The sequence below is a fragment of the Microchirus variegatus genome (genome assembly GCF_963457635.1).
Source record: "Microchirus variegatus genome assembly, chromosome: 8".
Classification (NCBI taxonomy): Eukaryota; Metazoa; Chordata; class Actinopteri; order Pleuronectiformes; family Soleidae; genus Microchirus; species Microchirus variegatus.
The window spans coordinates 3,568,103-3,592,730 of NC_139809.1; the positions used below are offsets into that span (position 1 = coordinate 3,568,103).

Genomic DNA, 24,628 nt, shown 5'->3' on the forward strand with positions numbered 1-24,628 from the left:
TTTTTTCCCTCATTAAAACAAGATTTCTGATTGTTTTAACTTCTTAAATGTGGATATTTTCTTCGTTTCTTGGCTCCACATAACAACGAAATAATTAAAAACCTAATCATTTAGCATTCCAATATTTTCTGGACCAATCAGTTAATCGAGAAAATAATCGACGGATTAATCGGTTACGAAAATAACCTTTAGTTGCAGCTCTACCAGTGATACAGACCAAACAAAGAATTATTATGCGAATACTTTATTATCAATGTGTGAATGGTGTTAGCTTTTCGTCTGGATAATAATAGTATATGAAAACTATACACCAAATCCAGGCTCATCCTAATTTTGCTGTATAATTTCTCACGTTGGTATTGAAAGATTCTTTATCTTTTCATATATATATATATATATATATATATTTATATATATAATATATATAAGCCAAAGTGCATTTTCCATTTTTTTTCCTCTTGTCCATATACACATTGCACCATACATAAATAATTACATTGTAAAAATGACTCCGTATTTACAAGTATAATATATATTTCATATAATATATAAAACTTTATATTAAATCTAGGTAGATGATATTTGGGATCGTTCTGTGGGGTCCATCTGTGTTATCTGTGGTTGCTGAGGAGGATCTCCAGCCAGCAGGGGCAGGAGGTGATGAACTGTCTCGAGTAGCAGGGGCCCCAGCCCTTAGCAAAGCTGATGCGCACACTGTTGGGGTCATAGGGTCCGTCCAGGAGGTCGGCCTCCGTGGTGTGCCTCAGGAGGAACGAGCGCTCGTAGTCGAACACCTTGATGGAGTAGCCGGGCATCACCTTCCGCACGACCAGAGTTCTGCTGCTGGGCATGTCCAGAGTGGGGGAGTTGACAAATATGGGGTGCTCGCTGCGGTTGTACGCCCACACGCCGTCCGGCTCTTTGCTGAGGAGGAGGCCGTAGCCGATTTTGCCTCGCGTGCGCTGCACGGTGCTGCTGCGGTGTTCCAGGTTGAGCTGGCCCAGGCAGAAGCCCGTGCCCTGAGGTAGATCATAGAAGATGCTGACGGAGTGCTCGTACACGGTGTAGAGGCGACCCACGCGCGTGCGGTGCTCCCAGTACGCCACGTTGCACCAGTGGCTCTGTTTGGGGGCGTCGGGCGACATACTGGTATCTAGAGGAGAGGAAGGAACAGAGAGAGAGAGGTAGAGAGGCATTAACAAAACATGACCTAGAGAAAAGCACTTAGAGAGCACCAACCTACCAATGAAGCTGTTTCATTTTCCCACAGTGTCAATAACGTCAATCAGGGCCCAACAATTTATTGTTTTTTTCAAATCAAAATTGCAATATGAGGAAATGTACGTTGCAAGGTTCTATATTTCAAAACGCTCTATGCAAATTAAAAAAACAAACAAACAATACATACGGTAAATGTTGTGAAGAAATCATAGCTTTGAATTCAAATTGTTGCTGGACGATTCTGAATAAATATCTAATTGCGATTTCTTTGACAGGAAATGCGATTGTGATATGATTTCGCGACAACAGAGGGAACATCATTGTTCTCATTTTCATTCAAAAACATATTTAAAGGTATTAACTTGTGATATTTGTGCAGATTACCTTCAGTCAGAAAAATTATATTTTGACACACGGTAAGCTGTGTTGCGAATTGTTCGTCCTTAATGTGTGGTCATAAACAGCTTGATGTTATCCCATGTGGCCATACTCAGTGAATACTGAAGTTAAGATTGACTAAAGGAAAATCACAAGAAAATTGAAAATTGCAATATCTGTCAGCACAATTTCCCTCAAACGTGGCTCAAAATATTATAATTTCTTCCTTGGGTCGCCCACATACCCATAATATCTAATCAAAATCCAGTTTACTTCTTAAATGATGCTCACAAACAGACAAACTCCTCCTTGGCAGAAGTAACAAAAGCAAACAGGGCTAGTAAAAAAGGGAAGGCTTGAGTTTTAAAGGGATTAACTATCTCTTTTTTATTGTTCACAGCAGATGGCTACACTATAAATACTGACAGAGGTACTGTATTGAAATCTAAGCCTTGTATAAATACCACTCTGCATGGACATCCGTCTAACACACACACACACACGCAGCATTCTATACATATCCTGTACATAGTCCTGGCAATAGAGGGTGTAGTGAGGTCAGTCTGAAGACCCACACTTCCCTGCTCTGCCTCAAGAGGGCACTGTAATAATTAAACTCTGACTACACAGCACACAGAGCTGTCTCTGCTGCTCTCACATGCAGATTCTAAATGTTTACTACAAATGATCTCAGGATAAACTTAAAAAAAAAAAAGTAATAGCATGTTGTCCTAGACTCTACAACTTAGAAAATAAAACTAAATTTTCACTGTGTTTTTCCTTTTTTTATTTTTTTTTATTACAGTGGGAGCACATTCGCATCTCATTCCCAAACATATCTGTCAGGTAAAGTAACTTGTTAATTCAGCTCTCATGGCTGCAGTCTGTGAACTCTTTTCAGTGACAGCCTCCAGCACTCCAGAGTGAGTTACTGCTCCCTGGGCAGACTTCTGTCTTCACCATACTGAGCGCACACACACACACACACACACACGCACACACACACACACGCACACACCACTGCTGACTGCTTTCAGAGGCTGCTTCGCTCCACACGGCTCGCGGCTGTCGTACGTTCGCGTTTCTTTAAAAAAAAAGAAAAAGACGCAAAAAAAAGAAAAGCGCGGTATGAGGAGTGGAGAGGAGAGACTAATGAATGGGGATGAAAAAAAAAAAGTCTAATGTTCCATGATCTCACATCCTCACATCCGTCTCTGCACCCACTCCTCCTGCAGAACGAGGAGTCCCTCTTCTTTCCTCATCTTCCTCAAATTCCACAAGAGTGAGTGGGGGGGCGGGGGGGGTGGGGGGTGACGGCAGAGAGCCAGGCAGGGGGTCTCCCTCCCTCTCCCCCCCACCCCCCCTCCACCCAGCTATTCCCCCTGCTGTGGGCCCAGGGACGGCATTCAGCTCCCTGACAACTTAGCACAAGCCTGTGACCCGCTGACCCCCCAGCCTTCATGCTATCAGCTCCCATTAACTCACACACAGAGTGATGCCATTATTTTGCTTCAGAGCGTCTATTGGCACAGAGGATTTAAAGCCTGGGCCTGTGGCCCCATTCCTTTCAATCTCTGTGCTCTCGGGGCTTAATGACCACCCGCCCCATTAACAAACGCCTTTAAGGTGGAGCATCACAGACACACACAGTAACAAAATGTCTCACTCACCTCCCACCCAACCTAAGCCTTTATGCAGAGTGACACACACTATTAATTTTTTTTTATTTTTTTTTTTTAACAAAGTTTGGTAAAAGACCACAGACAAATAGTGAGTGAGTGTGTGAGTGAACCCTCTTTCATGCTAAAACTAGTGGATATATAACTGCAATTTGTGAACCCAGGTGATTAACATCATTCCCTATGCCAGAAGTTGTTCTGTTTATTCTGTAGAGCCGAAACAATTAATCAATCATTAATTGATTACTAAATTAATTGTTTTGATAATCAGTATGAAGCTTTTTTCATGACTAAAGCCCAATTTATACTCCTGCGTAAAGTGCTCTGCGTAGGCTACGCAGAGTCCTCTGCGTCGACGCAGAACCTGTCGAAGAGCCTCTGCGTTGGCTCCGGGTGCACGGAATATTTTTTAAGTGTCCGTCACTCCGTCAAGGGACAACGGAGACGGCAAGAGCTGCGATTGGTCCTCAGGACAGGCCGAGCGAAGCTGCTCTGTGCCGGCTCACAGTGAGCAACGAGCGTCCACAGAGGGCAGAGCTGAACACCGCCGACTTTGTCGCTGCCGAACTATAAATACGTCATATCTTAACACACACAGCACATGTTTAGACTCTAAATGGCCAATTTCTTGCCTCAAATTATCTTAAAACTGTAAAAAGTGACAAACGGCCACTGTTTCAACAACAACAGTCTTTCTCCCTCGGACGCCATTGCTCACTGTAGCCAAAAGCACAACAACCTTGCGCAGCGACCCCTACTGATCGGGCGGGAAATTGCATCGCCTATCCGTCACCACGACGCAGAAGTATAAAGGCTCGAGTGGTCTACGTGGTGACGCAGACGGATAACGCATTACGCAGTCGGAGAAGTATAATGTGGCCTTTAGACAAGATTTCTGATTGTTTTAGCTTCTTAAATGTGAATGATTCTTCGTTTCTTTGCTCCGCATAACAACGAAATCATTAAAACTGAATCATTTTGGACAAAAGAAGACATTCGAGAACATCGTCATTTCCAGGTTTGACAAACACTGATCAACGTTTTTTTAATGAATCGAAGAAATAATCGACAGATTAATCGATCACGAAAATAATCGTTTGTCGCATCTCTACTTTGTTTCACCCGTGGGTAAACTGTGACGTCACTCCATCACAGCCCCTTGCGATCATGTTATAGTGGTATCAATCGGATGCTATACAATTAAATGAATAATATATATATTGAGAGCCGTCGCACATTTTTAAGGTTGGCAGCAAAGAAGATGAATGCGCTTCACGGCGTCGAGCCCCGAGACGATGAAGCAGACGAGGAAGAATAAGTCCGCACATTCACCTGGATTCTTTGCCGTTCCTCTAATGCCAATCAGATCTGAAGCCAATAAAAACCTGTGTATGTGTATTGCAGTAACTTGACCCCAGAGTGAATGCCTAATAAACACATTCCCACTAATGAAAAACACAATTACACGCGGGTTTGTATCGGATTTTTGACCAGAGGGAATTGGAGTGAGTGAGTGAGTGAGTGAGTGAGGACGTAGAGGGAAGGTGAAGACTAACACTGATGGCTGAAATGACAGCCTTCTCTTCAGGGGCCTCCACATGCATTGGTGAATTCCACACTCCAGCTCCTCCGCTCAGTTTTTTAAAACATATTTAGAACTCAGCCCACAACTTGTTTACAGCTCTATTGTCTCACAGCCCACACATGGAAGGTAAACTCACTTTGAAACTCTCCGCGTACACACAACTTCTATCGCACCCGTTTTTCGATGGGAGTAATACATGCGTGAAAATAATTTGGACAATAGTATCTGCGCATACACATAGCCTGGGAACAAAGGTAAGTCAGCAAGATTGTGGGAACTGGAAGCAGCGCTGATCGGGACAAAGGTTAGGAATATATCAAATGTTAAGCCTGATCCTGGAGACAATGAGCACACCATGAGCCAGGCCCTTTCCTGTCGTCGTGTTTTGTTCGGCGGCTACGTGTGCCTGTGCGCACGTGTCTGTTTGGTTTGGGGAGTGGAGGGAGTGGGGGTCAACCGGCATGTTTGCATTTTTTTCATCCTGAACTTGTGTTTTGTCTAGGTGGGGGCCCTGAGTCGAGTGCTCAACTCATTACGACCTATTTGACAGAGTCGGCCGTCCATCAGTGCTCAGACTGTTGGACGATACACCGCCGCAACGACTGTTGCCTCCGCCCCAGAGCTCACGCTGGCTTCTGCGCGCTCCTCTTCAAGTGCCTTAGTCTGTAAAGCCATGTTTGGATGTTTAATAAATGTTTATCTTCTTTTTCCCCCAATCTTGTATAGGAAAGCGCGGAGTCTTTCTTTAATCAAGCCGTGTACGACCAGAGTCTGAAGCAGGGTTTGACTGAGCCAGGGCTCAGACCAAATCTAAAATTCAGACATGAGCCAAAAGGGAGGGCTGGGTGTGCGTCTCCCTCCATCTGACCACAGCAGAGACACCCAACTCTCTTTGAGTCCATGTTTGGTTTTCAGAGGGCCTGTGGAGGGTGGAGCCACGTTAGGCTGGGAGCAATTACTGGCGCTCTGCATCCATTTAACCCTGCCACCTTTTAACAGCTCCGTTTACCTATTAGAATGGTAGCGCATGTTATTATTGTTATTTTATTCTCAAAAGCCTCTTCTCTTAGTGTCAGTCTCAGAGTCAATTGATACAGTCACAATATGGCTGCTCCACTTCCTCTTCCTGCAGCCAGAGGAAACAATCTGAGCACTTTGAAGAAGTTCACCAACTCTGCTGCAAGAAACGTAGATAGATAGTTCTGTAGAAGCTATTAAGTCTGTAAGTTTGGAAATATGCTGAACACATCGGCGACTGGTGTTCTCGCAATATAAGAATGTTTGGTTTCCTTAAATATATCCTTAATATCCTTAAAATACAGAAAGAATTTGGTGTGCATAGTTACATTTCCGTAAAGAGGCACAAGCTCCACGTTAACCTTGTGAACATGCAGATTTTTCAGTTCCTTCAGTGGTGAAAAAGCAGGATATCTGATCTGATAACAAGCACACATTCCATTTTATTCTACATTTTATTGAAAAAAGATCTTAACTTCAGCTCTGAATCTGCATCCGTGAAATCATGAATCGTGTGACCGTTCAGATACACGGGGCAGTGATTCTCTCATCTGCAGTTGTTCTCTTAATTTAAGTAATAAGTCATACTGACAAGAAACAACAATGGTAAAAAGTACGAAGATCTTTTGTTAAGAGAGTAATAACAAGGGGAATCAAGTCATATTTGACCAAATGAAAATGAACACAGTGGTGTAGATGAAGAAAGCAACCGTGATGCATGCTCCAAGTTGTCCATGTTTACTTTAAATCATTATTCTGCTTAAGAAATGTACACGTAAAGACGATAAGCGGTCCAAATCCTTAAATAGCCATATTATAATTAAAAATACTCAGTTACAAGTGCACAGCTATTTAAGTTTTGTCTGGTTAGTGCAGGTCTTCAATCTGCCTCACGCTCGCGCCTTTTCCACAGGTTCACATATGGAAAAAGGCGGCTCATGCTGCTTTTAGTCCCTTGCACTCCAGGGCAAGTCTGGGTAGTAACAACTAAGTACACAAAAATGGGGGTTTCAATGGCAATCCTTGATGATCATCCAGTAATGCTTTTAAAGACAGCATGAAAAGGAGGGGGGGGGGGGGGGGAAGGGGCAGAGGGAGAGGCAGAAAAGACCTGCCCCGGGGTAAACATGGCTTTGCAGCCTTGGAGTGAGATGAATGGGAGGCCGAGTGTCAGGGACAGGCAGACAAACAACAGCTTCCCCTCCGTGCTAACATTTCCCCACCAAGCTCTCTCCTAATCCAGAGCGGCGAGCAGAGATGAACTCATTCCTCCAAAACTATTCTGAGGAGGGATGAAAAAAAAAAAATAAAACACTGTTTCCAGTGCCTTTAACTGCACATTTGAGGGGAGGTGAGCGGCAAAGGAGAAGAGGGGGGAGCAGCAGCAACCTCTCATCCTTTGCCAAGGATTAGATTCCCCTCCAGCTATTAAGACTCCACCAATGAACTCGTCTCACAGAGCCAGACCCATCTCCATAATGCTGTGTCAGCACTGGAGAATGGGCTTACTGCACCCAATATCATTCTGCTATTGGGGAAAACACTCTAGATTGTTTTTTTTTTTTTTTCAAGGATACAGCAACTGGAAAAATAGTGTTGAGGTTGAACTTTAGGTGGAACATTTGTCCACAATATGGGGACATACAATATTTAACTATGTATTATTACACGGTACAAATCTTTACTTTGGCCGCTGCTGTTTCTATCATCTGAAATGGGTGCCCGGTGGCAGCTTTATATGCAGTCTACATACAGAGAGTCAGCCTGCCAGTGAAACCGGTGGCTTCACTGCCGCAGACAAAGGTCCCTGCAGACGCTCTCAGGCCGACTGTAACCCCTGAGCAAGCCACATTTAGGCTGGCGTCGGGGCTATCGCTGCCATCAAAGTCGGCTTTATCAGACAGACACGCTAACTGGAGCTGCTCTTATATGTCTATGGATTTTTCTTCCCCGAGGTCTGGCATTTCTCTGCTGTGAGACAGAGAGCGAGGGAGAGGCAGAGAGAGAGAGAGAGAGAGAGAGAGAGAGAGAGAGAGAGAGAGAGAGAGAGAGAGAGAGAGAGATGCTAGGGCGAAAAACACTGTGGGAGTTTGAGAAACCGAATCCAGTCACTAAGCCGCTTTACATTGTCATCCACTTCCTCTCCACTTTCCCTTTGTTTCTGTTTCTGGATGACCCCATGAGGGAGGAAAAGTGCTGTACTCTTGATAACAGATAACCGAATCCATAAATTAAATCAATAAACAACAGAGGGTGTAAAAAGCACAGGAAGTTAAGGAGGCTAATATGAAGGAGCCGTCTGGGTGTGTGAGTAAGAGGCCACTGGTTTGAGGTAGAATGCTCATTTTTTAAATATATATATGTATAAGGGAAGACAATGTGCTGCTCATTTGCTCCAAGTTTCCTCCAAAGCTCAGAGAACACAGCAGGGGGTGTTTGTGGATGTCATATCTGCAGGCATCGTTAAAGGCCAGCGGAGTCTGCAAGAGCACCAAAAGCAAAACACTCAGTGAACATCCTGCTGGGTGGCTGTGCCCTTTCACCTCCTCATACAACCTATCTGTTTGTCTGTGTGTCTATGTGTGCACGCAACAGTGTTTGTTTGTGAGTGTGTGTGTGTGTGTGTGTGGGAGGTTCGAGCCAAGTAGGCTGGAGCATTTGAGTAGAGGAGACCCTGCACATTCCTGAACTCCCCCTCCTCCTCTCGCTGTGCCTCCTAACTTCCTACTCTGGTTAGGACTGTGGGGGGTTGGGGTGCAGAGAGAAGGTTTCTTACTTTCTTGTATATTTTGAGTGTTGTTGGATGAAATGTTAATAAAAAATAAAAAAAAAGAATAAAAAAAATCCAGTCATGCGAGAAAAAACTCTGAAACTTTTAACAATGGGAAATGCAAGACCCCACACTGAGGGAGAGAAAGCCACAGTAGTGGGAATGTATACTCAAACTATGTTGAAAACTTGGTTTCAAATGAACAATAACAAGGAACTCTATTATTACAACTTATATTAGTCGGACTAATTTAAGGCGAAAGGCAGGTATTTGGTTTCCACCGGACAGGGAGGTGGAGCAGCTATGATGGACAGAGTTGCCATTCAAACAATGGTTTCCTATTGATCGGCCCAGTGGATCAGAGTCTGTGAGGAGAATGTGTTCTGTCAGGATAATGTGGCACCAGAGTTTCTGTTTCAATCACAACACTTGCCGGGCTGTAACCCACACTGCTCCACCGCGGACATCCAGACACCAGCTCCCCAAACAAAGACAACTGTTTCCCTCATCTCTGACAAGTCTGTCCGTTCACAACAAGCAAGACATTCATTAAAAATGCAGGAGTGAACATTTCCAATAATTCACTAAGTCCTTCCCTGTCAACATCTGCAAAAAATCTTGAAGCTAAAGGGAATGGCAGGATTTCATTAAGTAAATTATGTGCTGGCAGTCACAGAGAGGGGAAGAGGGGGAAGCTACAGCCAGACCTCTAATCTAAACCGTACCCTGAAATGCGACAGCCTGACTGCACGTACTGAGCCGCACAGCCAAGACTGAAGGAATACACACAAATATAAGATAAGAAAAACACACAATAAAAAAAAAAAGTCCATATAATTTCCCCTGGAGAATATAATCAATGAGAGTTTTCACACAACCATGTTTACAACGTGTAAATTACTACTTGCAGAAACATGGTCTAAGTGTATAATTCACCTTGTCCAACTTCTACTTTGAGTAGAATCTTGATCCGTGGTCACAAAGTAATATACCCATGTCTGAACACTGAGACAGGTCGCTGTGGAAACTAGATTATTACTACCATTAAGAAAATCTGCAAAGATTTAAAAAGGCTTCAGCGTTAGGTAAAAAAGATCAAAGGTAAAGCATCTGTACCGCGCTTGGCCCCCATACTAGGACAAGGGAATGAAACGATGATATAGCTGCTGCAGATCGAGTTCAAGATAAGGACACAGAAAAAAAATATCAAGTCACTGTCTCTCAGTTTACACACGTATAGTAGAAAGAAAATGGACCAGGCTTTGATATACAGGGAGTTCACTGTTCATCCATCCACAATGAGCTCCTATCCTTTCCCCCTGGCTGTAAAAAGGCTAGTGTAGAGATGTCGAATGACATGGGGCCCCTACAGTTAATCCACACACAGCCTTTTTGGAGGGTCAAAGAATGCACGGGCTATTCTGAGTTTCAAAAATACTGTCAACCAACGGTTCAGGCGCAACTGTCAATGCTCCTCTGGGCAAAAAGGGATGAAAATCTATTTTCACCAGCAATCAAACCACAGGCCTCAATCATAACACACCAAGGCCAGTGTCTGGATTTATAATTGTGGGCAAAACAGTCAGAAAATAAAAACAGCACCCTCAACTGGCATCTCTTTCACTGCTCTCTGCCAGGCGATGCGAGGCTCGGACGTTTACAGTGGAAAGGCTCAAACGGAGTATTGTTCCCCCTCTGCGTCGCACACTAAAACGCTAAACTAACAGTGAGACATTCCATACATTTTTAATGGCATTGCACACTCTTTATTTGTTGCTGTAACCCTGTGCCCTGTGTGCTGAATGAATGGGCCTATTGGTGGAGGCTGGTGCTGTGCTGTGGTGTGAAGAGAGAGAGAAAATGGCAACAGCAGCTCTCCAAACGATTAGCTCACTCACGTTGTTTGCCACAGTGTGGGGGGGGGGCAAATATAAAGCCAGTAAAAGATATTTACACAGTACCCTTTTGTGAATTCAGACAATGTCGCCGTGAGCCCGAGACTTACGGTCACGTACGAGGGCTGCAGATCAATCTTTCTCGATCTGAAGCCCTTCAGAAAGTCGCTCAAACACCCGGCAGCAGCAGCAGCACTGGCACCACGCTGGTTTGCCAAGCAGACGCAGATAAATACAAAGCTCAGCAGGTCGGTTTCTGTCGACATGAAAGAGGTTTTCGGGAATCTCTGCTTTAGATTAGCGTGGCTTTCACTCGGCGCGAAGAGGTCACATTACTTCACCGTGTCTAACAAGCGTGTGGCTAGCTCTGAAGGAAAATCAACTCTTAGAGCAAAATAAAAAAAAAAACTAAAAAAAAACATCCACAACTATATTCCTCTTCTCTGATTCTGTGACAATTTAAGTGCCTTCTTGACACACTAAACATACGCTACAGATAATTCTTATCTGCAAGCCTAAACCGGTTACTCGTAAATGTAGTTCTTGCACTCTGGACAAGATAAACATGAAACTACACTCGCAAAAACCCATTTCATTGCTGAGTCAATGGGTCACGTGGAATCTGGAGGACTCTACTGAGGATCCTCAATGTCACAATCCCCGCCAGACAAAAATGTAGATTTTTGACACCGTACATGACAAAAGTTTGGGGTCACTTAGAAATGTCCTTATTTTTGAAGGAAAGGCACTTTTTTTTTTCAATGAATACAACATTAAATGAATCAGAAATACACTCTATACATGTAGTAAATGGCTATTCTAGCTGCAAACATCTGGTTTTTAATGGAATATGTGCATAGGTGTATAGAGGCCCATTTCCAGCAACCATCTCTCCAGTGTTCTAATAGTACATTGTGTTTGCTAATGGCGTTAGAAGGCTATTGGATGATTAGAAAACCCTTGAAAACCCTTGTGCAATTATGTTAGCACAGCTGAAAACAGTTTTGCTGGTTCTTTGACAAAAGAAAAGTTTGAAGGGCAAAATCATTATTTTGAATAAATATCATTATTTCTAATCTTGTCAAAGCCTTAACTATATTTTCTATTCATTTTTGCAACTCTCTTGACGAATTAAAGCGAGAGTTTTAATGGAAAACACAAAAAAATGTGTGTAGGTGACCCCGTACTTTGAACGGTAGTGTAGTTTTATTTCTCCTATAGATGATTCTCGATGCGTTTGTGTGTTACAAATGGAAGCCGGCGTCTCAGGACAGGAACAGATACATGAGACGAGGACTACGGGTACAGACTCTACACCACTACAGAGAGAACATAGGATAAGACCCGTCAGGATGTATGGCACAACAACTCCAAGAAATTGACAAAAACTGGACATGACAAACGGGCGAGGAGAGCCCCCTCCTGTCCCCGGAGATGCTGGCCTTCTCTTCAACATTCCTCAGTCTCCCCCCAGTGTCAAAGGGGTAATTCACCGCCCAACACTGCTACAAAACCCAGGCAGCTTTTTTAAACAGGATGTTTGTCTGAGGCCTCCTTCCCCTCAAATAAACAATCCGCAAAACCTGATTTCGGGAGGCAGGGTGGAAGCACTCAAGTCACATTATTTCCACATCCCGTATCCTGGAGCATTGGGGCTCCTGAGGGAGTGTGGGCGGCCAGGCGCTGGGAAGGCTCAGGGCTGTGGTGGAAACCTGAGGCCATGTGCCAGGCTGCAGGGGGAGATGAGCCCGGACTGCATCACTCTGGGGTCTGTGGGACACAGCAGGGGGACCGTGCCTCTAGCTGGGGAGGGGGACATTGCTAACATGCTGATGCTGTTGTCACTCCATCAGATCATATCTCTGTCTGCACATTAAGTCAGAATACAGCCACTGCACCAAGAAAGCAAGTCGCCCCAGAGTTAAGGCCACATTATACTTCTCCGACTGCGTATGCGTTATCCGTCTGCGTCACCACGGAGACGCCTCGAGCATTTATACTTCTGCGTCGTGGTGACGGACACTCGCTGCAATTTCCCGCCCGATCAGTAGGGGTCGCTGCGCAAAGTTGTTGTGCTTCTGGCTACAGTGAGCAATGGCGTCCGAGAAAGAAAGAGAGAGAAAGACTGTTGTTGTTGAAAAAGTGGCCGTTTCTCACTTTTCTGTGTCACGGAACGCAGTTTTAAGATAATTTGAGGCGAGAAATTGGCCATTTAGAGTCTAAACATGTGCTGTGTGTGTTAAGATATGACGTATTTATAGTTCGGCAGCGGCGTTATCGGCGGGGATCAGCTCCGCCTCTGTCAGGACGCCCGGATCGCACTGTGAGCCGGCACAGAGCAGCTTAGCTCGGCCTGTCCTGAGGACCAATCGCAGCTCTTGCCGTCTCCGTTGTCCCTTGACGGAGTGACGGACACTTAAAAAATATTCCGTGCACCCGGAGACGACGCAGAGGCTCTTCGACAGGTTCTGCGTCGACGCAGAGGACTCTGCGTAGCTACGCAGAGCACTTTACGCAGGAGTATAAATTGGGCTTTAGTGCTCTCAATACATTACAGTATAGTAAAGTCATGCAGAAAGGATTGAGTTACACGACGACAGTTATTAGTATTCAACTAAATATTATGGTTCCTGGTCTGTGTTTGACCACCGATCATTCCTCTTACATTATGTCACACAGCCACCCACTCAGGAGACATGAAATAGACCAAAACTTCAAAGAGCCCTCCATAAAACACTGAGGGCCCCTGAATACGTTATCTGATGTGGAAAAAAACACATAATGAGATATTTCAGAGTAAATTATAGGCACAATCCATCGCGGATCTTTTCAGATGTGTACAGTAGATATGGCATTTAATTAGCCCTTAGCAGAAGTGGAATCACATGTCTTCAAAGCCAGATCAACAAGTACAGATCCCGTCTAATCTGCTTTTATCGAGAGACGCATCACATGCGTTCATTAGACTGTTTAATTATTCCTCGTATTTTTATGCTGTGAGACAGTTTGATGCCGAGTGATGGCCTCTTTCTGACACAGACAGTCAGGCTGTGATTATATTTAATTAAAAAAAACATTTGCTTAGCTTTTGCTTGTGAATGTCTGTATCTGGACTTTTATAAGAAGGAAACTTAAGGCTTAAACAAAAGCATTACAAATGCACGACTGCGGTCCAAGCATCGTTGTATTGTAAGCTGTGATTGTCCTGAAAAATCGGTTGCATGACTCTCATAAAATGCTTCCCATCTACCTACTGTTCTGCCTGGAAGAGTGGGTCAATAACGGAGTGGACCTAACACAGTGTCTGCCTGCAGAAGAGACATCCAGAGAGAGACAGCGCGGGCCCTCCTCCCTCCAGAGAGCAGCAGACAGAGCAGAGCCATGTGTGTGTGGCTGTGTGTGGGAACCTGACTATCTGCTCCAAGCCCTTATCCCTCCTGTAAGCTCTGCTGCACTGTGTGTAATCCTTATCTAACAGCTTTGGATCTCTTAGAATCTTCAGGCCGACCCACCTATGTTTTTTTTTGTTGTTTTTTTCAAAAGAGGAAGAAAAATAGGAAACTCTAAAAGGAACAGTGGTTCCAGGTCACTTAACCGAGCCGATCTGAAGGAGCCCCTTGATTCATAACAGTGATGTCAACTCACAACAACACGAACACACACTGTGTTATGCTGACAAATTCCACTGGGCTGATTGAGGACACAACCTCTGGTGACTGAAGGATGTAGGCAGACTGGAGCCATGATCGTACAATGGCCTGAGGCGGACACAGCGGAAAGGTCTGCGTCATTAATTGTAACTGTAAATAAAATAATCACTACACAATGTGACACTTATCTTAAAGTGACCACTCCTGAACAAGGCATTAGAAACAAGAGCCGGCTAAAGCTGCATTAAAAATGAAGAAGAGTCCTGATGTAAGAGACAATGTGACTGACTTAATGAAGTTAGTGTGCACACACACACACACACACACACACACACACCCCTCAGACACTCATACAGGAAGCAATGAGACGTGCTTCAAAGAGCTCTGAACTGTGATGACCACACGACAAGGCCCAGGCTGTGAGGAAACAGGTGCGAGGACAAACTGGGAGAGGACGGGCACCAGCACAGGCACATTCCCTCACGTGCGCAGCTCTGAGGTACATAACGTGCGCAGAAGAGACAGAAGAGCAGGGCTCCCTCGTCGTGACGTAACACAGACCTCACAGAATGCCTGTTGCGGCTCTCCATGACACAACATAGTGTCTATATAAATCACTTGTGAATGTCTTTTGCCACACAGCAACTGAAGGTGCGAGTATTAAGCCGCCGGAGACATTAATACAGCGATGTGCTCACCAGGAAGAAGCTTTCTAAGAATGCATGAGTGAGAACATTTTAGCTAAGTTAAACAAATGCAACAATCGGACAGAGTGAGAGAGGATAATATTCAAACGTAACATTAACTTTAGCACGGGCCAGTGTATTGATTTGAAGACATGGCACCAAATATTTGAACTATGATATATATTTCTGGTTGAACATATCTCACAAACCAGTTGTGATTGGTTTCGGTGCCATTGTTTGATGCAGAGGAATGCTCAGCGGTTACTTCTGTAGCCTTTGGCTGCAGACTGTAGCTGATTATTTGACTCCAAAGTGCCCTCCAGACTCGCTTTTCAGAGGTTTACTTGTTCCTGCAGGAGGGGTGGAGTCTGGATCCATACAACTCTGGTTACACAGAGACACCCTTTATATGTATGATGAAGAATATACATTACTGACCTGTATATGGAAGCAGAAATGTGTGTTATGAAGAGGGCTTTAGGTTGAGCAACCGTGTCAATACTCAGAGAACTGGATATTCTAGTGGTTCTGTTTCACTTATTGTTGACACTCGTGTATCTACTAAACAAAGAGTCATCATGAAGGCTGCATGCAAGGTGTCAGAGACAGAACTGACAGCACAATTAACCCACAGCAGAGGAAAACTGACACTCTGCAGAGCACTGGTCACCCCCCCCCCCCTTTTTAACAATTCAAAGTTAACAGTGTGTCATAGCCACAGCAGAGAGATCTGGCGCGGCCTGTACACACAGCGGCACAGCAGTTGCAAGAAACTGAAGCCTAGCATGTCTAGATCCTCCCTCCTCACCACAGTCTCTGTGGAATTGTGGTGCGGGCTCTGACAAGCCCCTCATTTGTTGACTCAGGGAGTGTCGCCGAGCCATGCTGAGGTGGTGACAGCATGTGCACTGCAGAGTAAGGGGGCCCTCGCTGTCTGAAAAACTTCACTTGCCAGGTAGCCATGTCAACCCCTCAGTGTTCGGGACTCAGAGTCATGGAAACCCCAAAAACGAGGGCTCTGACTCCCCATCTGTGCGACACTGTGCATGCTGGCTGATGCTCTAGCATGAAGGGGGGGAGGCAAGGCTCACTCTGCGCCATGAGAAACGAGTGTTTCATTTCAAATCAGAGGACAGGCCTGTTTCTGCTCACTTCCTCTGGTGTGGCCCCATTCACAGGAGCAACTCCATTTCCCTGAACCCACCCAGCCCTCCCCGCAGCCCACTTACAGCCACAGATAGAGTTGTAAGTGTGAGAGAGCCTGCGCACATGCATGTGCACAACTATGTGTGCTTCTGAGTGAGCTTGGATCTTATTACAGTTTGATCCCACTCAAATATTTCTGAAAGAAAAACAGAGGAGGGGAGGCCAGCCTCTGTGGCCAGCGCACACGCCCCACCGAACCTCCACACCGCTCACAATGAAGCCTTTATCTTTAAAGCTCAGGCCGCTCATAATGGCCCTTAATGAGAAGGAATAAAGAGCAACATCGTAATGAAATAACCGTGATAATTTCACATATTCAGCCAAATACGCTCAGCGGTCTGATCTATAGTAAAGGACACCTCCTCTTTCTAATTAGACCATATCAAAGCCAGAACACAGCTGGGATTCATTCTTTTTAAGTGCTTGTTGTTTATATAGAGATAAAACATTGTCTCATACAATTAATTGTACTTTTACTTCACCATTTCATTAGAATGATTGTGTTTTACTCCCAATAGAAAAGCCATATGCTCCAATGTGATTCATTAAGAAGAAGCCGTTCAAGTTTCTACACTCCTATGCTCACTCTTCATTCAGACTAGGTCAATGTACATGTGCTATACAGTGCGGTCACTTGTTCGACAGCTGCTCACAAATACATTACATGTAGAAATGTAAAACTGATCGTTAAATGAAAAAAGGCCTGCATTCACTTTGACATACTGTATTTCAACCCCCCAGCTTCCTAAACTGCACAGTATGCCTTCTACGCCAACAAAAATAAATGCCCCTTTACTCTTCGAACAAAATGTATTGCACAAAAATGGCGGTAAGTGAACTTAACATTTTTTCTCATCAACTTGGACCCTGTTTGACAAATGACTTTGTTATGAACCGACGCGCGCCGATGGGACGATAAACTTTTTTGGAAATGAGTCATTCCCTAAATCGCGGTTAAAAACCTTTCGGAAACAAACTACTTATTTGGGAAACTGATGGGAGTTGGGGGAAACACACCCACCTGAGAATTCCCCTGGTGTGATGTTTGGCGAGCTGGCTGCCTCAGTTTCAGTGTAAGACAATGTGGAGTCTGACAGATCTGAGGGGGGATGAAAGAAGAAAAAGTAGCCATTTAATTCCCTGCGTACCTTAACATGAACGACTCTTATTTCATAAGAATGATTTTTACACCATGTTGGGCTTCATCTCGTGCTGCACAACCTGACAACTGACAACGGGTATTACCTGCTGAAAACTCAGCTGTAAAGCCAAGTCCCATCAGCCAACACTACATACTGCCCACACTACCATGCATTTTTACCAGTAACTGTGTAACTAAATTACATGTATAATCCTCCACATTCTTTCTATCTTTAACAACAGACCTGAAACAAAATATTACTAATTATTTAAAATATTCTCATATACAATCAAGGAATTCAAGTTTCTGCAATTGACCGATTACAGGTCATAACATGTGGGTCAATAACTGATAGCGAATCATCTCAGATCTGTGCGTCTGTTACTTACCCAGTGGCTTGTGTTCTTCATTGGGGGAAAGCCTTGAATAGGGAGGTGGGGGTGATTCTGTAACACATAACAATCAGGTCAAAAAAAAAAAAACACATAAAACCTAATATACACCAAACTGTTTTTAATGCATTACCACACACACACACACACACACACACACACACACACACACACACACACACACACACAAACTCTACATTCTAAACCCTAACCCTAACACCACGTCTTGGTTCTATTTAACCCTGAAAAGGCCTTTTAAAGTTGTGAGGACTGGCGTAAACGTCCTCACTTCCTATATTTTATGTGTTTTGGTCCTCACAAACACATACATACAAGTACACACAGATTGTAAACATACATAAGTCATGTTAAGTTGAATCAATAACAGTGTAATTAGTCAAATATATGCAAAAATGCGAAAAAGGTATGGTGGACTATCCACTGACTATAGAATCAATCTTGTATTTACGCTGTTAACACCACATAGTAGATATGATGAGCTCAGAGTATGTTTCATAGTACAATAATACAAGCATCACCAAGTATTGTTACAACATTGTATTCCATGTGAGGCGAATATTAAAATAATAAAAGTGTAAAATCATGCTTACGCAACCAGACGCGAGCCACAATAAAAGCTTACGACACACACACCAGGTCCATTTTCATTGGAGACAGTATTAAACTTAAGTCTCGTGACGCTGTGCCTGCACCACAAACTTTACTTCAAACTCCGGTTTAACAGCTAATAACGACGACAACGAGATTGCACATTTTGTTGCTTAACCAACGCAGCCACTTCTACAACCACAGAAACACTTTTAGTTAGTAAATCGGAGCAAATCTCCTTTGTGCTGCAAAGCCCTTAACCTTATCTAGTAAAAAAAAAGAAAGAAAAATAGCTTGCACAAGAAGGAAAGCACAAAGGAAAGAAAACTTTGTGAGCACACTGTGACCTCGCCTACAGGGAAAAGGGGAAGGAGAAAAGCATAATAGCAGCGGGTCCTTTAAGAGTGGCGGCAGTAATTGCCAGGATCTGAACTCAGTCACTCAGATACACAGCTAGTCAGTCTGGCGCCAGTAGTATGCAAACTGTATATTATCACCACTCCTTCACCTAAATAGCATGAGGGGACCTCCTTAGGACAAAAGGGCTTTTAAAGCGCAACTTGAAACTGATCTCATTCGAAAAGTATAATGCCAGGCTAAATAAAAAGAACAAAGTTTTCCTTCACTTCAACCGAAGCTCTCTGTCACACACTAAAAACTGTTTTATACTTCCTTGGTTCACACTTTAAGAAATCCTAACATCACTCTTTAGTTTTTAGGTAATGTTTGACTCTTTAACAAAGATGTTTTGAATTAAAAGCTAAAATTCTTATTTCTTACCTCCCCATGTGAAACCAATGTAAAAAACAAACAAACAGTGTTTAAGATCTTGATTCAAAGCCCCTCTTTTTTTGAATAGCATGAAAGAAATACCAGCTCTATTGGGCCATGCATGAGCGCATGTGAGCTATGCATACTACAAGCCTTAGTCCCAACACGGGGTACGTGCTGCTCTCCCCCTTCTGATACTTCATCTTGCTAGTTGCAGTGGAAAGAAACACACACAGAATAAATCTGATAAAAATCCACATCTTTTTTGGGGGGAAGAAAAAAACCAGATACTGAATCCAGCAACAGTCTGTTCAAACCAGCAGCCTTGAAGCTACAGAATAATCACATCTGATCAGGTCGGGACAGTACACGCCAGTGTCCTGCGTTTTAATTCTGACATTGCTGGACTTACTACTTTAAGCTCGCCACTGCCAGCTGGCTCTAGAAAACATGAATGTTATGGAAAATCCTCCTCCTGTGCCAGCGAGAAAGCAGGAATACTGACGCTCGCAAACTTTACACATGATACCATGCGTTGTCATCAGGTCAGTGGGGTCGAGTGGCCCCGTGTTTAAGGTGTGCCAAATCACAGGCCCGATACCCTGCCAAAATTTAATCTGTTTGATATAGGTCAGAAAGGTTCAGCCACATGGACGGATCGTTGATGGTAGGAACGAGCTCTGCCCTGAACACCAAAACAACTGAAGCACAAGCCTCTGTGTGTGGCTATACATTCATGAGCTATAGTGACTGTACTGGTCAAACTGGTAATTAGCCTTCAAGAGGAATGGGTAAGAAAATATGGAATGTCATTGACACTGGAACTCTGTTGTGTTTTGTATATTAGAGGTGCTGAAAAATACAAAACATAAAGAGGCAAAGAGAGAATAAACAAGCATTTGTTTACTGGAGGGTCCAGTTGTCCAGTGTGAATGATACAGCAACTATAATTTTAATATATATTTTCTTACGTGGGTACAGTTAATATAACTTGTGTGAGATTTGTGTGAGATCACAAAGTGAGATTATTATTGTTGACCTTGCAACAAGGATACCCCACAGATATAATGAACTAATAAATCAAATGACCAGCTGCTCTCTGTCTCTGTGTAGAAGGAAAACCAAACAACAACCAAAGACAAATAAAGAGGTGACATGTTAGGGTCGTCTGTCTTTTTTTTACAGTTGCACATGATTTAAACAGCTCGTTTGAGTCATGGAACTATTAAAATGACATTATGAGTTGTTAGTTTAGCAACAAAAAAAAAGGAAATAGACTAAATAAATGGGCCTATTGTTTGTTTTTGATTTACACACAGCTCAATTAAACATTTGCTATAAAAACAAACAGAGCAGAGCCAGAGACATGGTGTCTGTTGATGGACCTAGTGACTCTTTAATCTCTCTCTGTCACACACACACACACACACACACACACACACACACACACACAGAGATGCTCTTACCTGGCCCACAGAGCCGGCTGTAGTGATAGGGGTTGCAGCATACTGACGACGGACTGTCCGAGGCCCCAAAACTTCTACACTCACAGAGCGGTTTGAGCTGGGCCGAGTGCTGCAGGTCGGACCAGCGGTACAGTTTACACACAAGCAGCTGTGGAGACGCCACATGGCCGCCAAACCTCAGCTCAGTCCGGGAAACCATAACACAGTCGCTGGGCATCCCTCCTCTGGACTCCACCGCCTCCAGTAAAGTATCCAGCGACCTTTCCTTGAGCCGCTTCAAAAGAGAGTATGTGGCGGATTTCAGTTCTTGGTCTAGGACCGTGCGCGGCATCGCCTCCTGCGCCTCAGGTGAGCTGCTGTCCCGAGGTCCCAGCTTCCGAGGCGCGAAGTGACACGACCCTGGATCCATGGAGCCCTGGGCCGTGTCTGGACCCCGGAGCTCGGCGTGGTCCCGCTCTTTAAACAAGCAGCACGTCACTGTCCTGCACTCGCTGTCCTGCACGGAGCGGGGGCTTCCCTGCTCCGGGACGCACTCTGCACCTCCATCTTGGTCCGACGTGACCCGCGAGCCGCTGCCCTCCACGGGGCTCCGAGCGCGCACACCCCCCGTGTCCCCTAACAAAGACCCACTCGGGGTCATCGGTCTGAGCTCCGTTTTGGGAATTTTGTGCGGGTTGTGGCCGAACATTTCGTCTCTACAGCCCTCACTAGTTTTGCCATTTCCATCTTCCCCTTCTTTATCTGGGATCAAACGGCTTCTCCAGAGTCGCCGCACAAGACCTGAGCGTTTCGTCCTGAACATGCGACAACTTGACAATCTATATGTGTCTTTTTGTTATTGTTCTTGTACGGGTATCCGAATATTGCAGATACTTTTACAGCCGTTGCAACACATTAATGTGCGTGAAATGCTGCCGTGCAGTGCCTGCACAGCGAAGCGACGAGCATTGATGGCAAAGCCGCAACATTAGACTGAAGGCTTTTTTTTGTTGCATCTACAACAAGAAAACTGCGCGGCGAGTGCACTGCAGCATTCCGATCAAAATGCATTCACTGAACCGAGTACACTGAAACAATAAAGTGTGGTTTAATATCCAGGAGCGCGGCGGAATGGACTGTTTATATGTGTGCTACGAGCAAATAATGAAACGAGCAGAATGCATAGTAAAAATAATACAATATACTCAGTAACATAATCCAGAACCAGCAGACCTCCGACCTTAAAAAAAAAAAAAAAAAAAGATAAACTCACAGCCTCAGAACAGTTCAGGACTTTTAACAAGCACAGATCTACTTTCTACACCCGCGCGTAAAGCATGAGGTACTTGGAGGAGATTTAATCCCAGGGAAATGCACCAGAAGTCAGGATCCGTGTCGCCGTCTTGAGCTCTTCCTTTAACAATCCCAACAAAAAATCCATGCGAGCTGAATCTGAATCTACACACGAAGAGGAATCAATCCGGTGCTCGAACGCTCTCTCCTGCTTCTCCGCTCAGATCTAAACCAAACTGCAGTTCCAGATCCCTTTCTTTCTTTCTCCGTTTCTCTCTTTTTCTTTTCTCCCCCCCACCTTCCCCCCTCTCTCTCTTCCTCACTCACACACACACACACACACGCACGCACGCACACACACACACAGAGACACACACACGCACACACACAGACACACAGGGCCCCCGAGGAGAGCGGTGGAGCCATTGGCTGACTACCATCATGTGCTAGTCTAGACACTTTGGCGGCTGTGAGCTGCACTGATTGTTGCGCAAACAAGGTTTCAAGTTTCTTAACTCTTAAAGGCGAAACACCCACCTCTCATTTTAAGTTAAAGTTTTCTCAAACTTATTTACATCCAGGGGAACATCCGCTACATGTAAGATGTGACACATTTGAGCAGAAACAACAACAACAACAACAACAAACTGCAGCTGAGAGGCTTTCCTGAAACTTTTTTTTACACTGAAGCGAAGGCACCAGTTGGAAAATGTTGGATGAGTTTTTAAAGCTTATGCTATAGATTTCAAATCAACTGTGATCTGGGCTCTAAAATGCCACTATAATCCATAAAAATACAACATATTGCAAGTCTTAAATAATCCATTAAAAAACAATAATGCATCTCAAGACTTCAGCTCCTTTTTGAATAATAAATAAATACATATGTAATAATAATCCATAAAAAAAGATAATAAAATAATCATAATAATTATACAATAATAATAATACGAGATAAGAGGTAATAACACACATCAATACTTCACCTTTATATTTAAATATAAATACATCAATAAACATATACATATATATGTATATACACATATACACACATATACATATAAACACACATATATATATACATATACACACATATATACACTTACACACACACACATATATATATACATATATATATATATATATGTATATATATACATACACATATATATAAATATATACACACACACAAATATATATGAATATATATACATATACGAAAAAAATTTAATGAAAAAAAATTACTTGTTGAAGGGATATTTCAGATATTTGAGGTTTTCACACATTATCAACCCCTACTTTGTGAACACGCTGCCCTTTCTGTGAACCAAGCTGGAACCTGGACATTTTGCTTTCACTGAAAACATGGCCGCCAGCAGGGACAGAGAGAAATACTGATTTTAGCCATTTGACGAAAGAGCTCACCAAAATAAATATAAGGCTACTTAGATTGCTTTTTCTCACCATTAGACAACCTTTAAATATTTCCAGCATAAAAGCCCATCGAGAAAATCTGTGTTTTTGTTAGCTCACAGGGACACGGGAGCCGCTGGTCTTCTGCTGCCTCATTTGGTAAAACATGTGTCACTTAGGTAAATTCCACCAAAGGGTTTCAAACACCAGCGTCATACAATAACACAACTGAACATACAGCTGGAGGCAGCAGTGGACTTAAAAACTCATGTACGCCTTGATGTAAAATCAATGATTTTCTTAATGGAATTTAGTGCAGGGACAGAGCAGATTCTCCAGACTTCAGTTTCCAGCAGGAAAAAGCCTGTCTGATGGCAAGAAAAAAAACATATTTTATTGTAGACTTAACGAGGTCGATTTTATTGTGTGGGCCTTATTGTTATGTGGGTAAAATTAAAAATGAAATTAATTAGTTTTTCTGATTTTTATGACAATTTTCTGAAGAAGAATGGCAAGGCCCAAGAAATAAATTATTCCATTTTGGTTGTCATGTCGATACATATCCAAAATAAGGATTGTTTTCCATAATTATACAACTGTGGCTGACGTGTGGACCCAGGACATGCAGTTAGAAATCAAGGTTTTAGGGAAAAAAAAAAAGAAAAAAAAAATCCAGCAAATTATCACCTACACAGAAGCTCATAGTTGATCTGACGGAACTTGCAACCGCCGCAGCTTCACTAATCATTGATTTTAAGCCGACACAACTACAGTATGTAATAGAAACTGACCTCAAACATACAGTACATATTTGGTGTGAGTCTCCTGAAATCTGTTGTTTTGTGGCCAACTATTATGCTAACATGATCTGCAAATCGATTAAATACTGCAGACCTCGTACGGATCACATCCAAAATGAAGTTTATAATTGGCAGGTGTAGAGAAACTGTTAATGACACATCGATCCAACCTGATTTTTGGAATAAGTGACAGCAGCACTGCTCCATATTTCAATAGATACGTATGGTGAGCCATGGATGTGCCATACATCAGACCTCCTATGAATTGGCCTCAAGACCACAGTATTTAGATTATTTTACATTATGTGTATCCATACTTATAGTATAGGTTATGTTATTTGCACTTAAATTCATGCAAAAAAACTAATTGGCAACCATGTTTGGATTCCTCATCCACACCCTAGAGGTAAATACCCAGAAGTAGGTTGCAGCTACAACATTTCAGAAATGGAAGGCTTTCAATACCACATTTATAGCGCAATAAAGTACAACCGACCATTAAGTGAAAGAAAAACCTAAATGTGTTCCCTGAGAGACGAAGGAACACGAAAAGGCCTGTACCAGGTCAACAACAACCTGTGGTGTCATAATAGGAACAACACAGTAAAAGTGAATCATATTCTTTATGACCGTAGGTGTGAGTGTGAGAGTGAACGTTTGTACTTCTCTGAATGTTG

At 43.4% G+C, this 24,628-nt stretch overlaps 1 protein-coding gene across 1 annotated transcript; it reads right to left on the reverse strand.

Moving 5' to 3' along the window:
- Positions 1-468: 468 nt before the first annotated feature.
- On the reverse strand, positions 469-21,963 carry smad6b (SMAD family member 6b). The gene is made up of 4 exons (XM_083893932.1): positions 20,467-21,963; positions 17,618-17,674; positions 17,109-17,186; positions 469-1,153 (listed from the first exon to the last, which is right to left on the reverse strand). The coding sequence occupies exons 1-4, from the start codon at positions 21,266-21,268 to the stop codon at positions 612-614; spliced, it is 1,479 nt and encodes a 492-aa protein (XP_083750058.1). The 5' UTR covers positions 21,269-21,963; the 3' UTR covers positions 469-611.
- Between the last annotated feature and the right edge of the window lie 2,665 nt (positions 21,964-24,628).

Coding starts and splice junctions, on each gene's coding strand:
- smad6b (XM_083893932.1), bottom strand. CDS start 21,268: ATGTTCAGGACGAAACGCTCAGGTCTTGTGCGGCGACTCTGGAGAAGC. Junction 17,675..20,466: donor CAGCCGGCTCTGTGGGCCAG/GTAAGAGCATCT, acceptor TATGTGTTACAG/AATCACCCCCACCTCCCTAT. Junction 1,154..17,108: donor CACACCAGGGGAATTCTCAG/GTGGGTGTGTTT, acceptor CCTCTCCTCTAG/ATACCAGTATGTCGCCCGAC.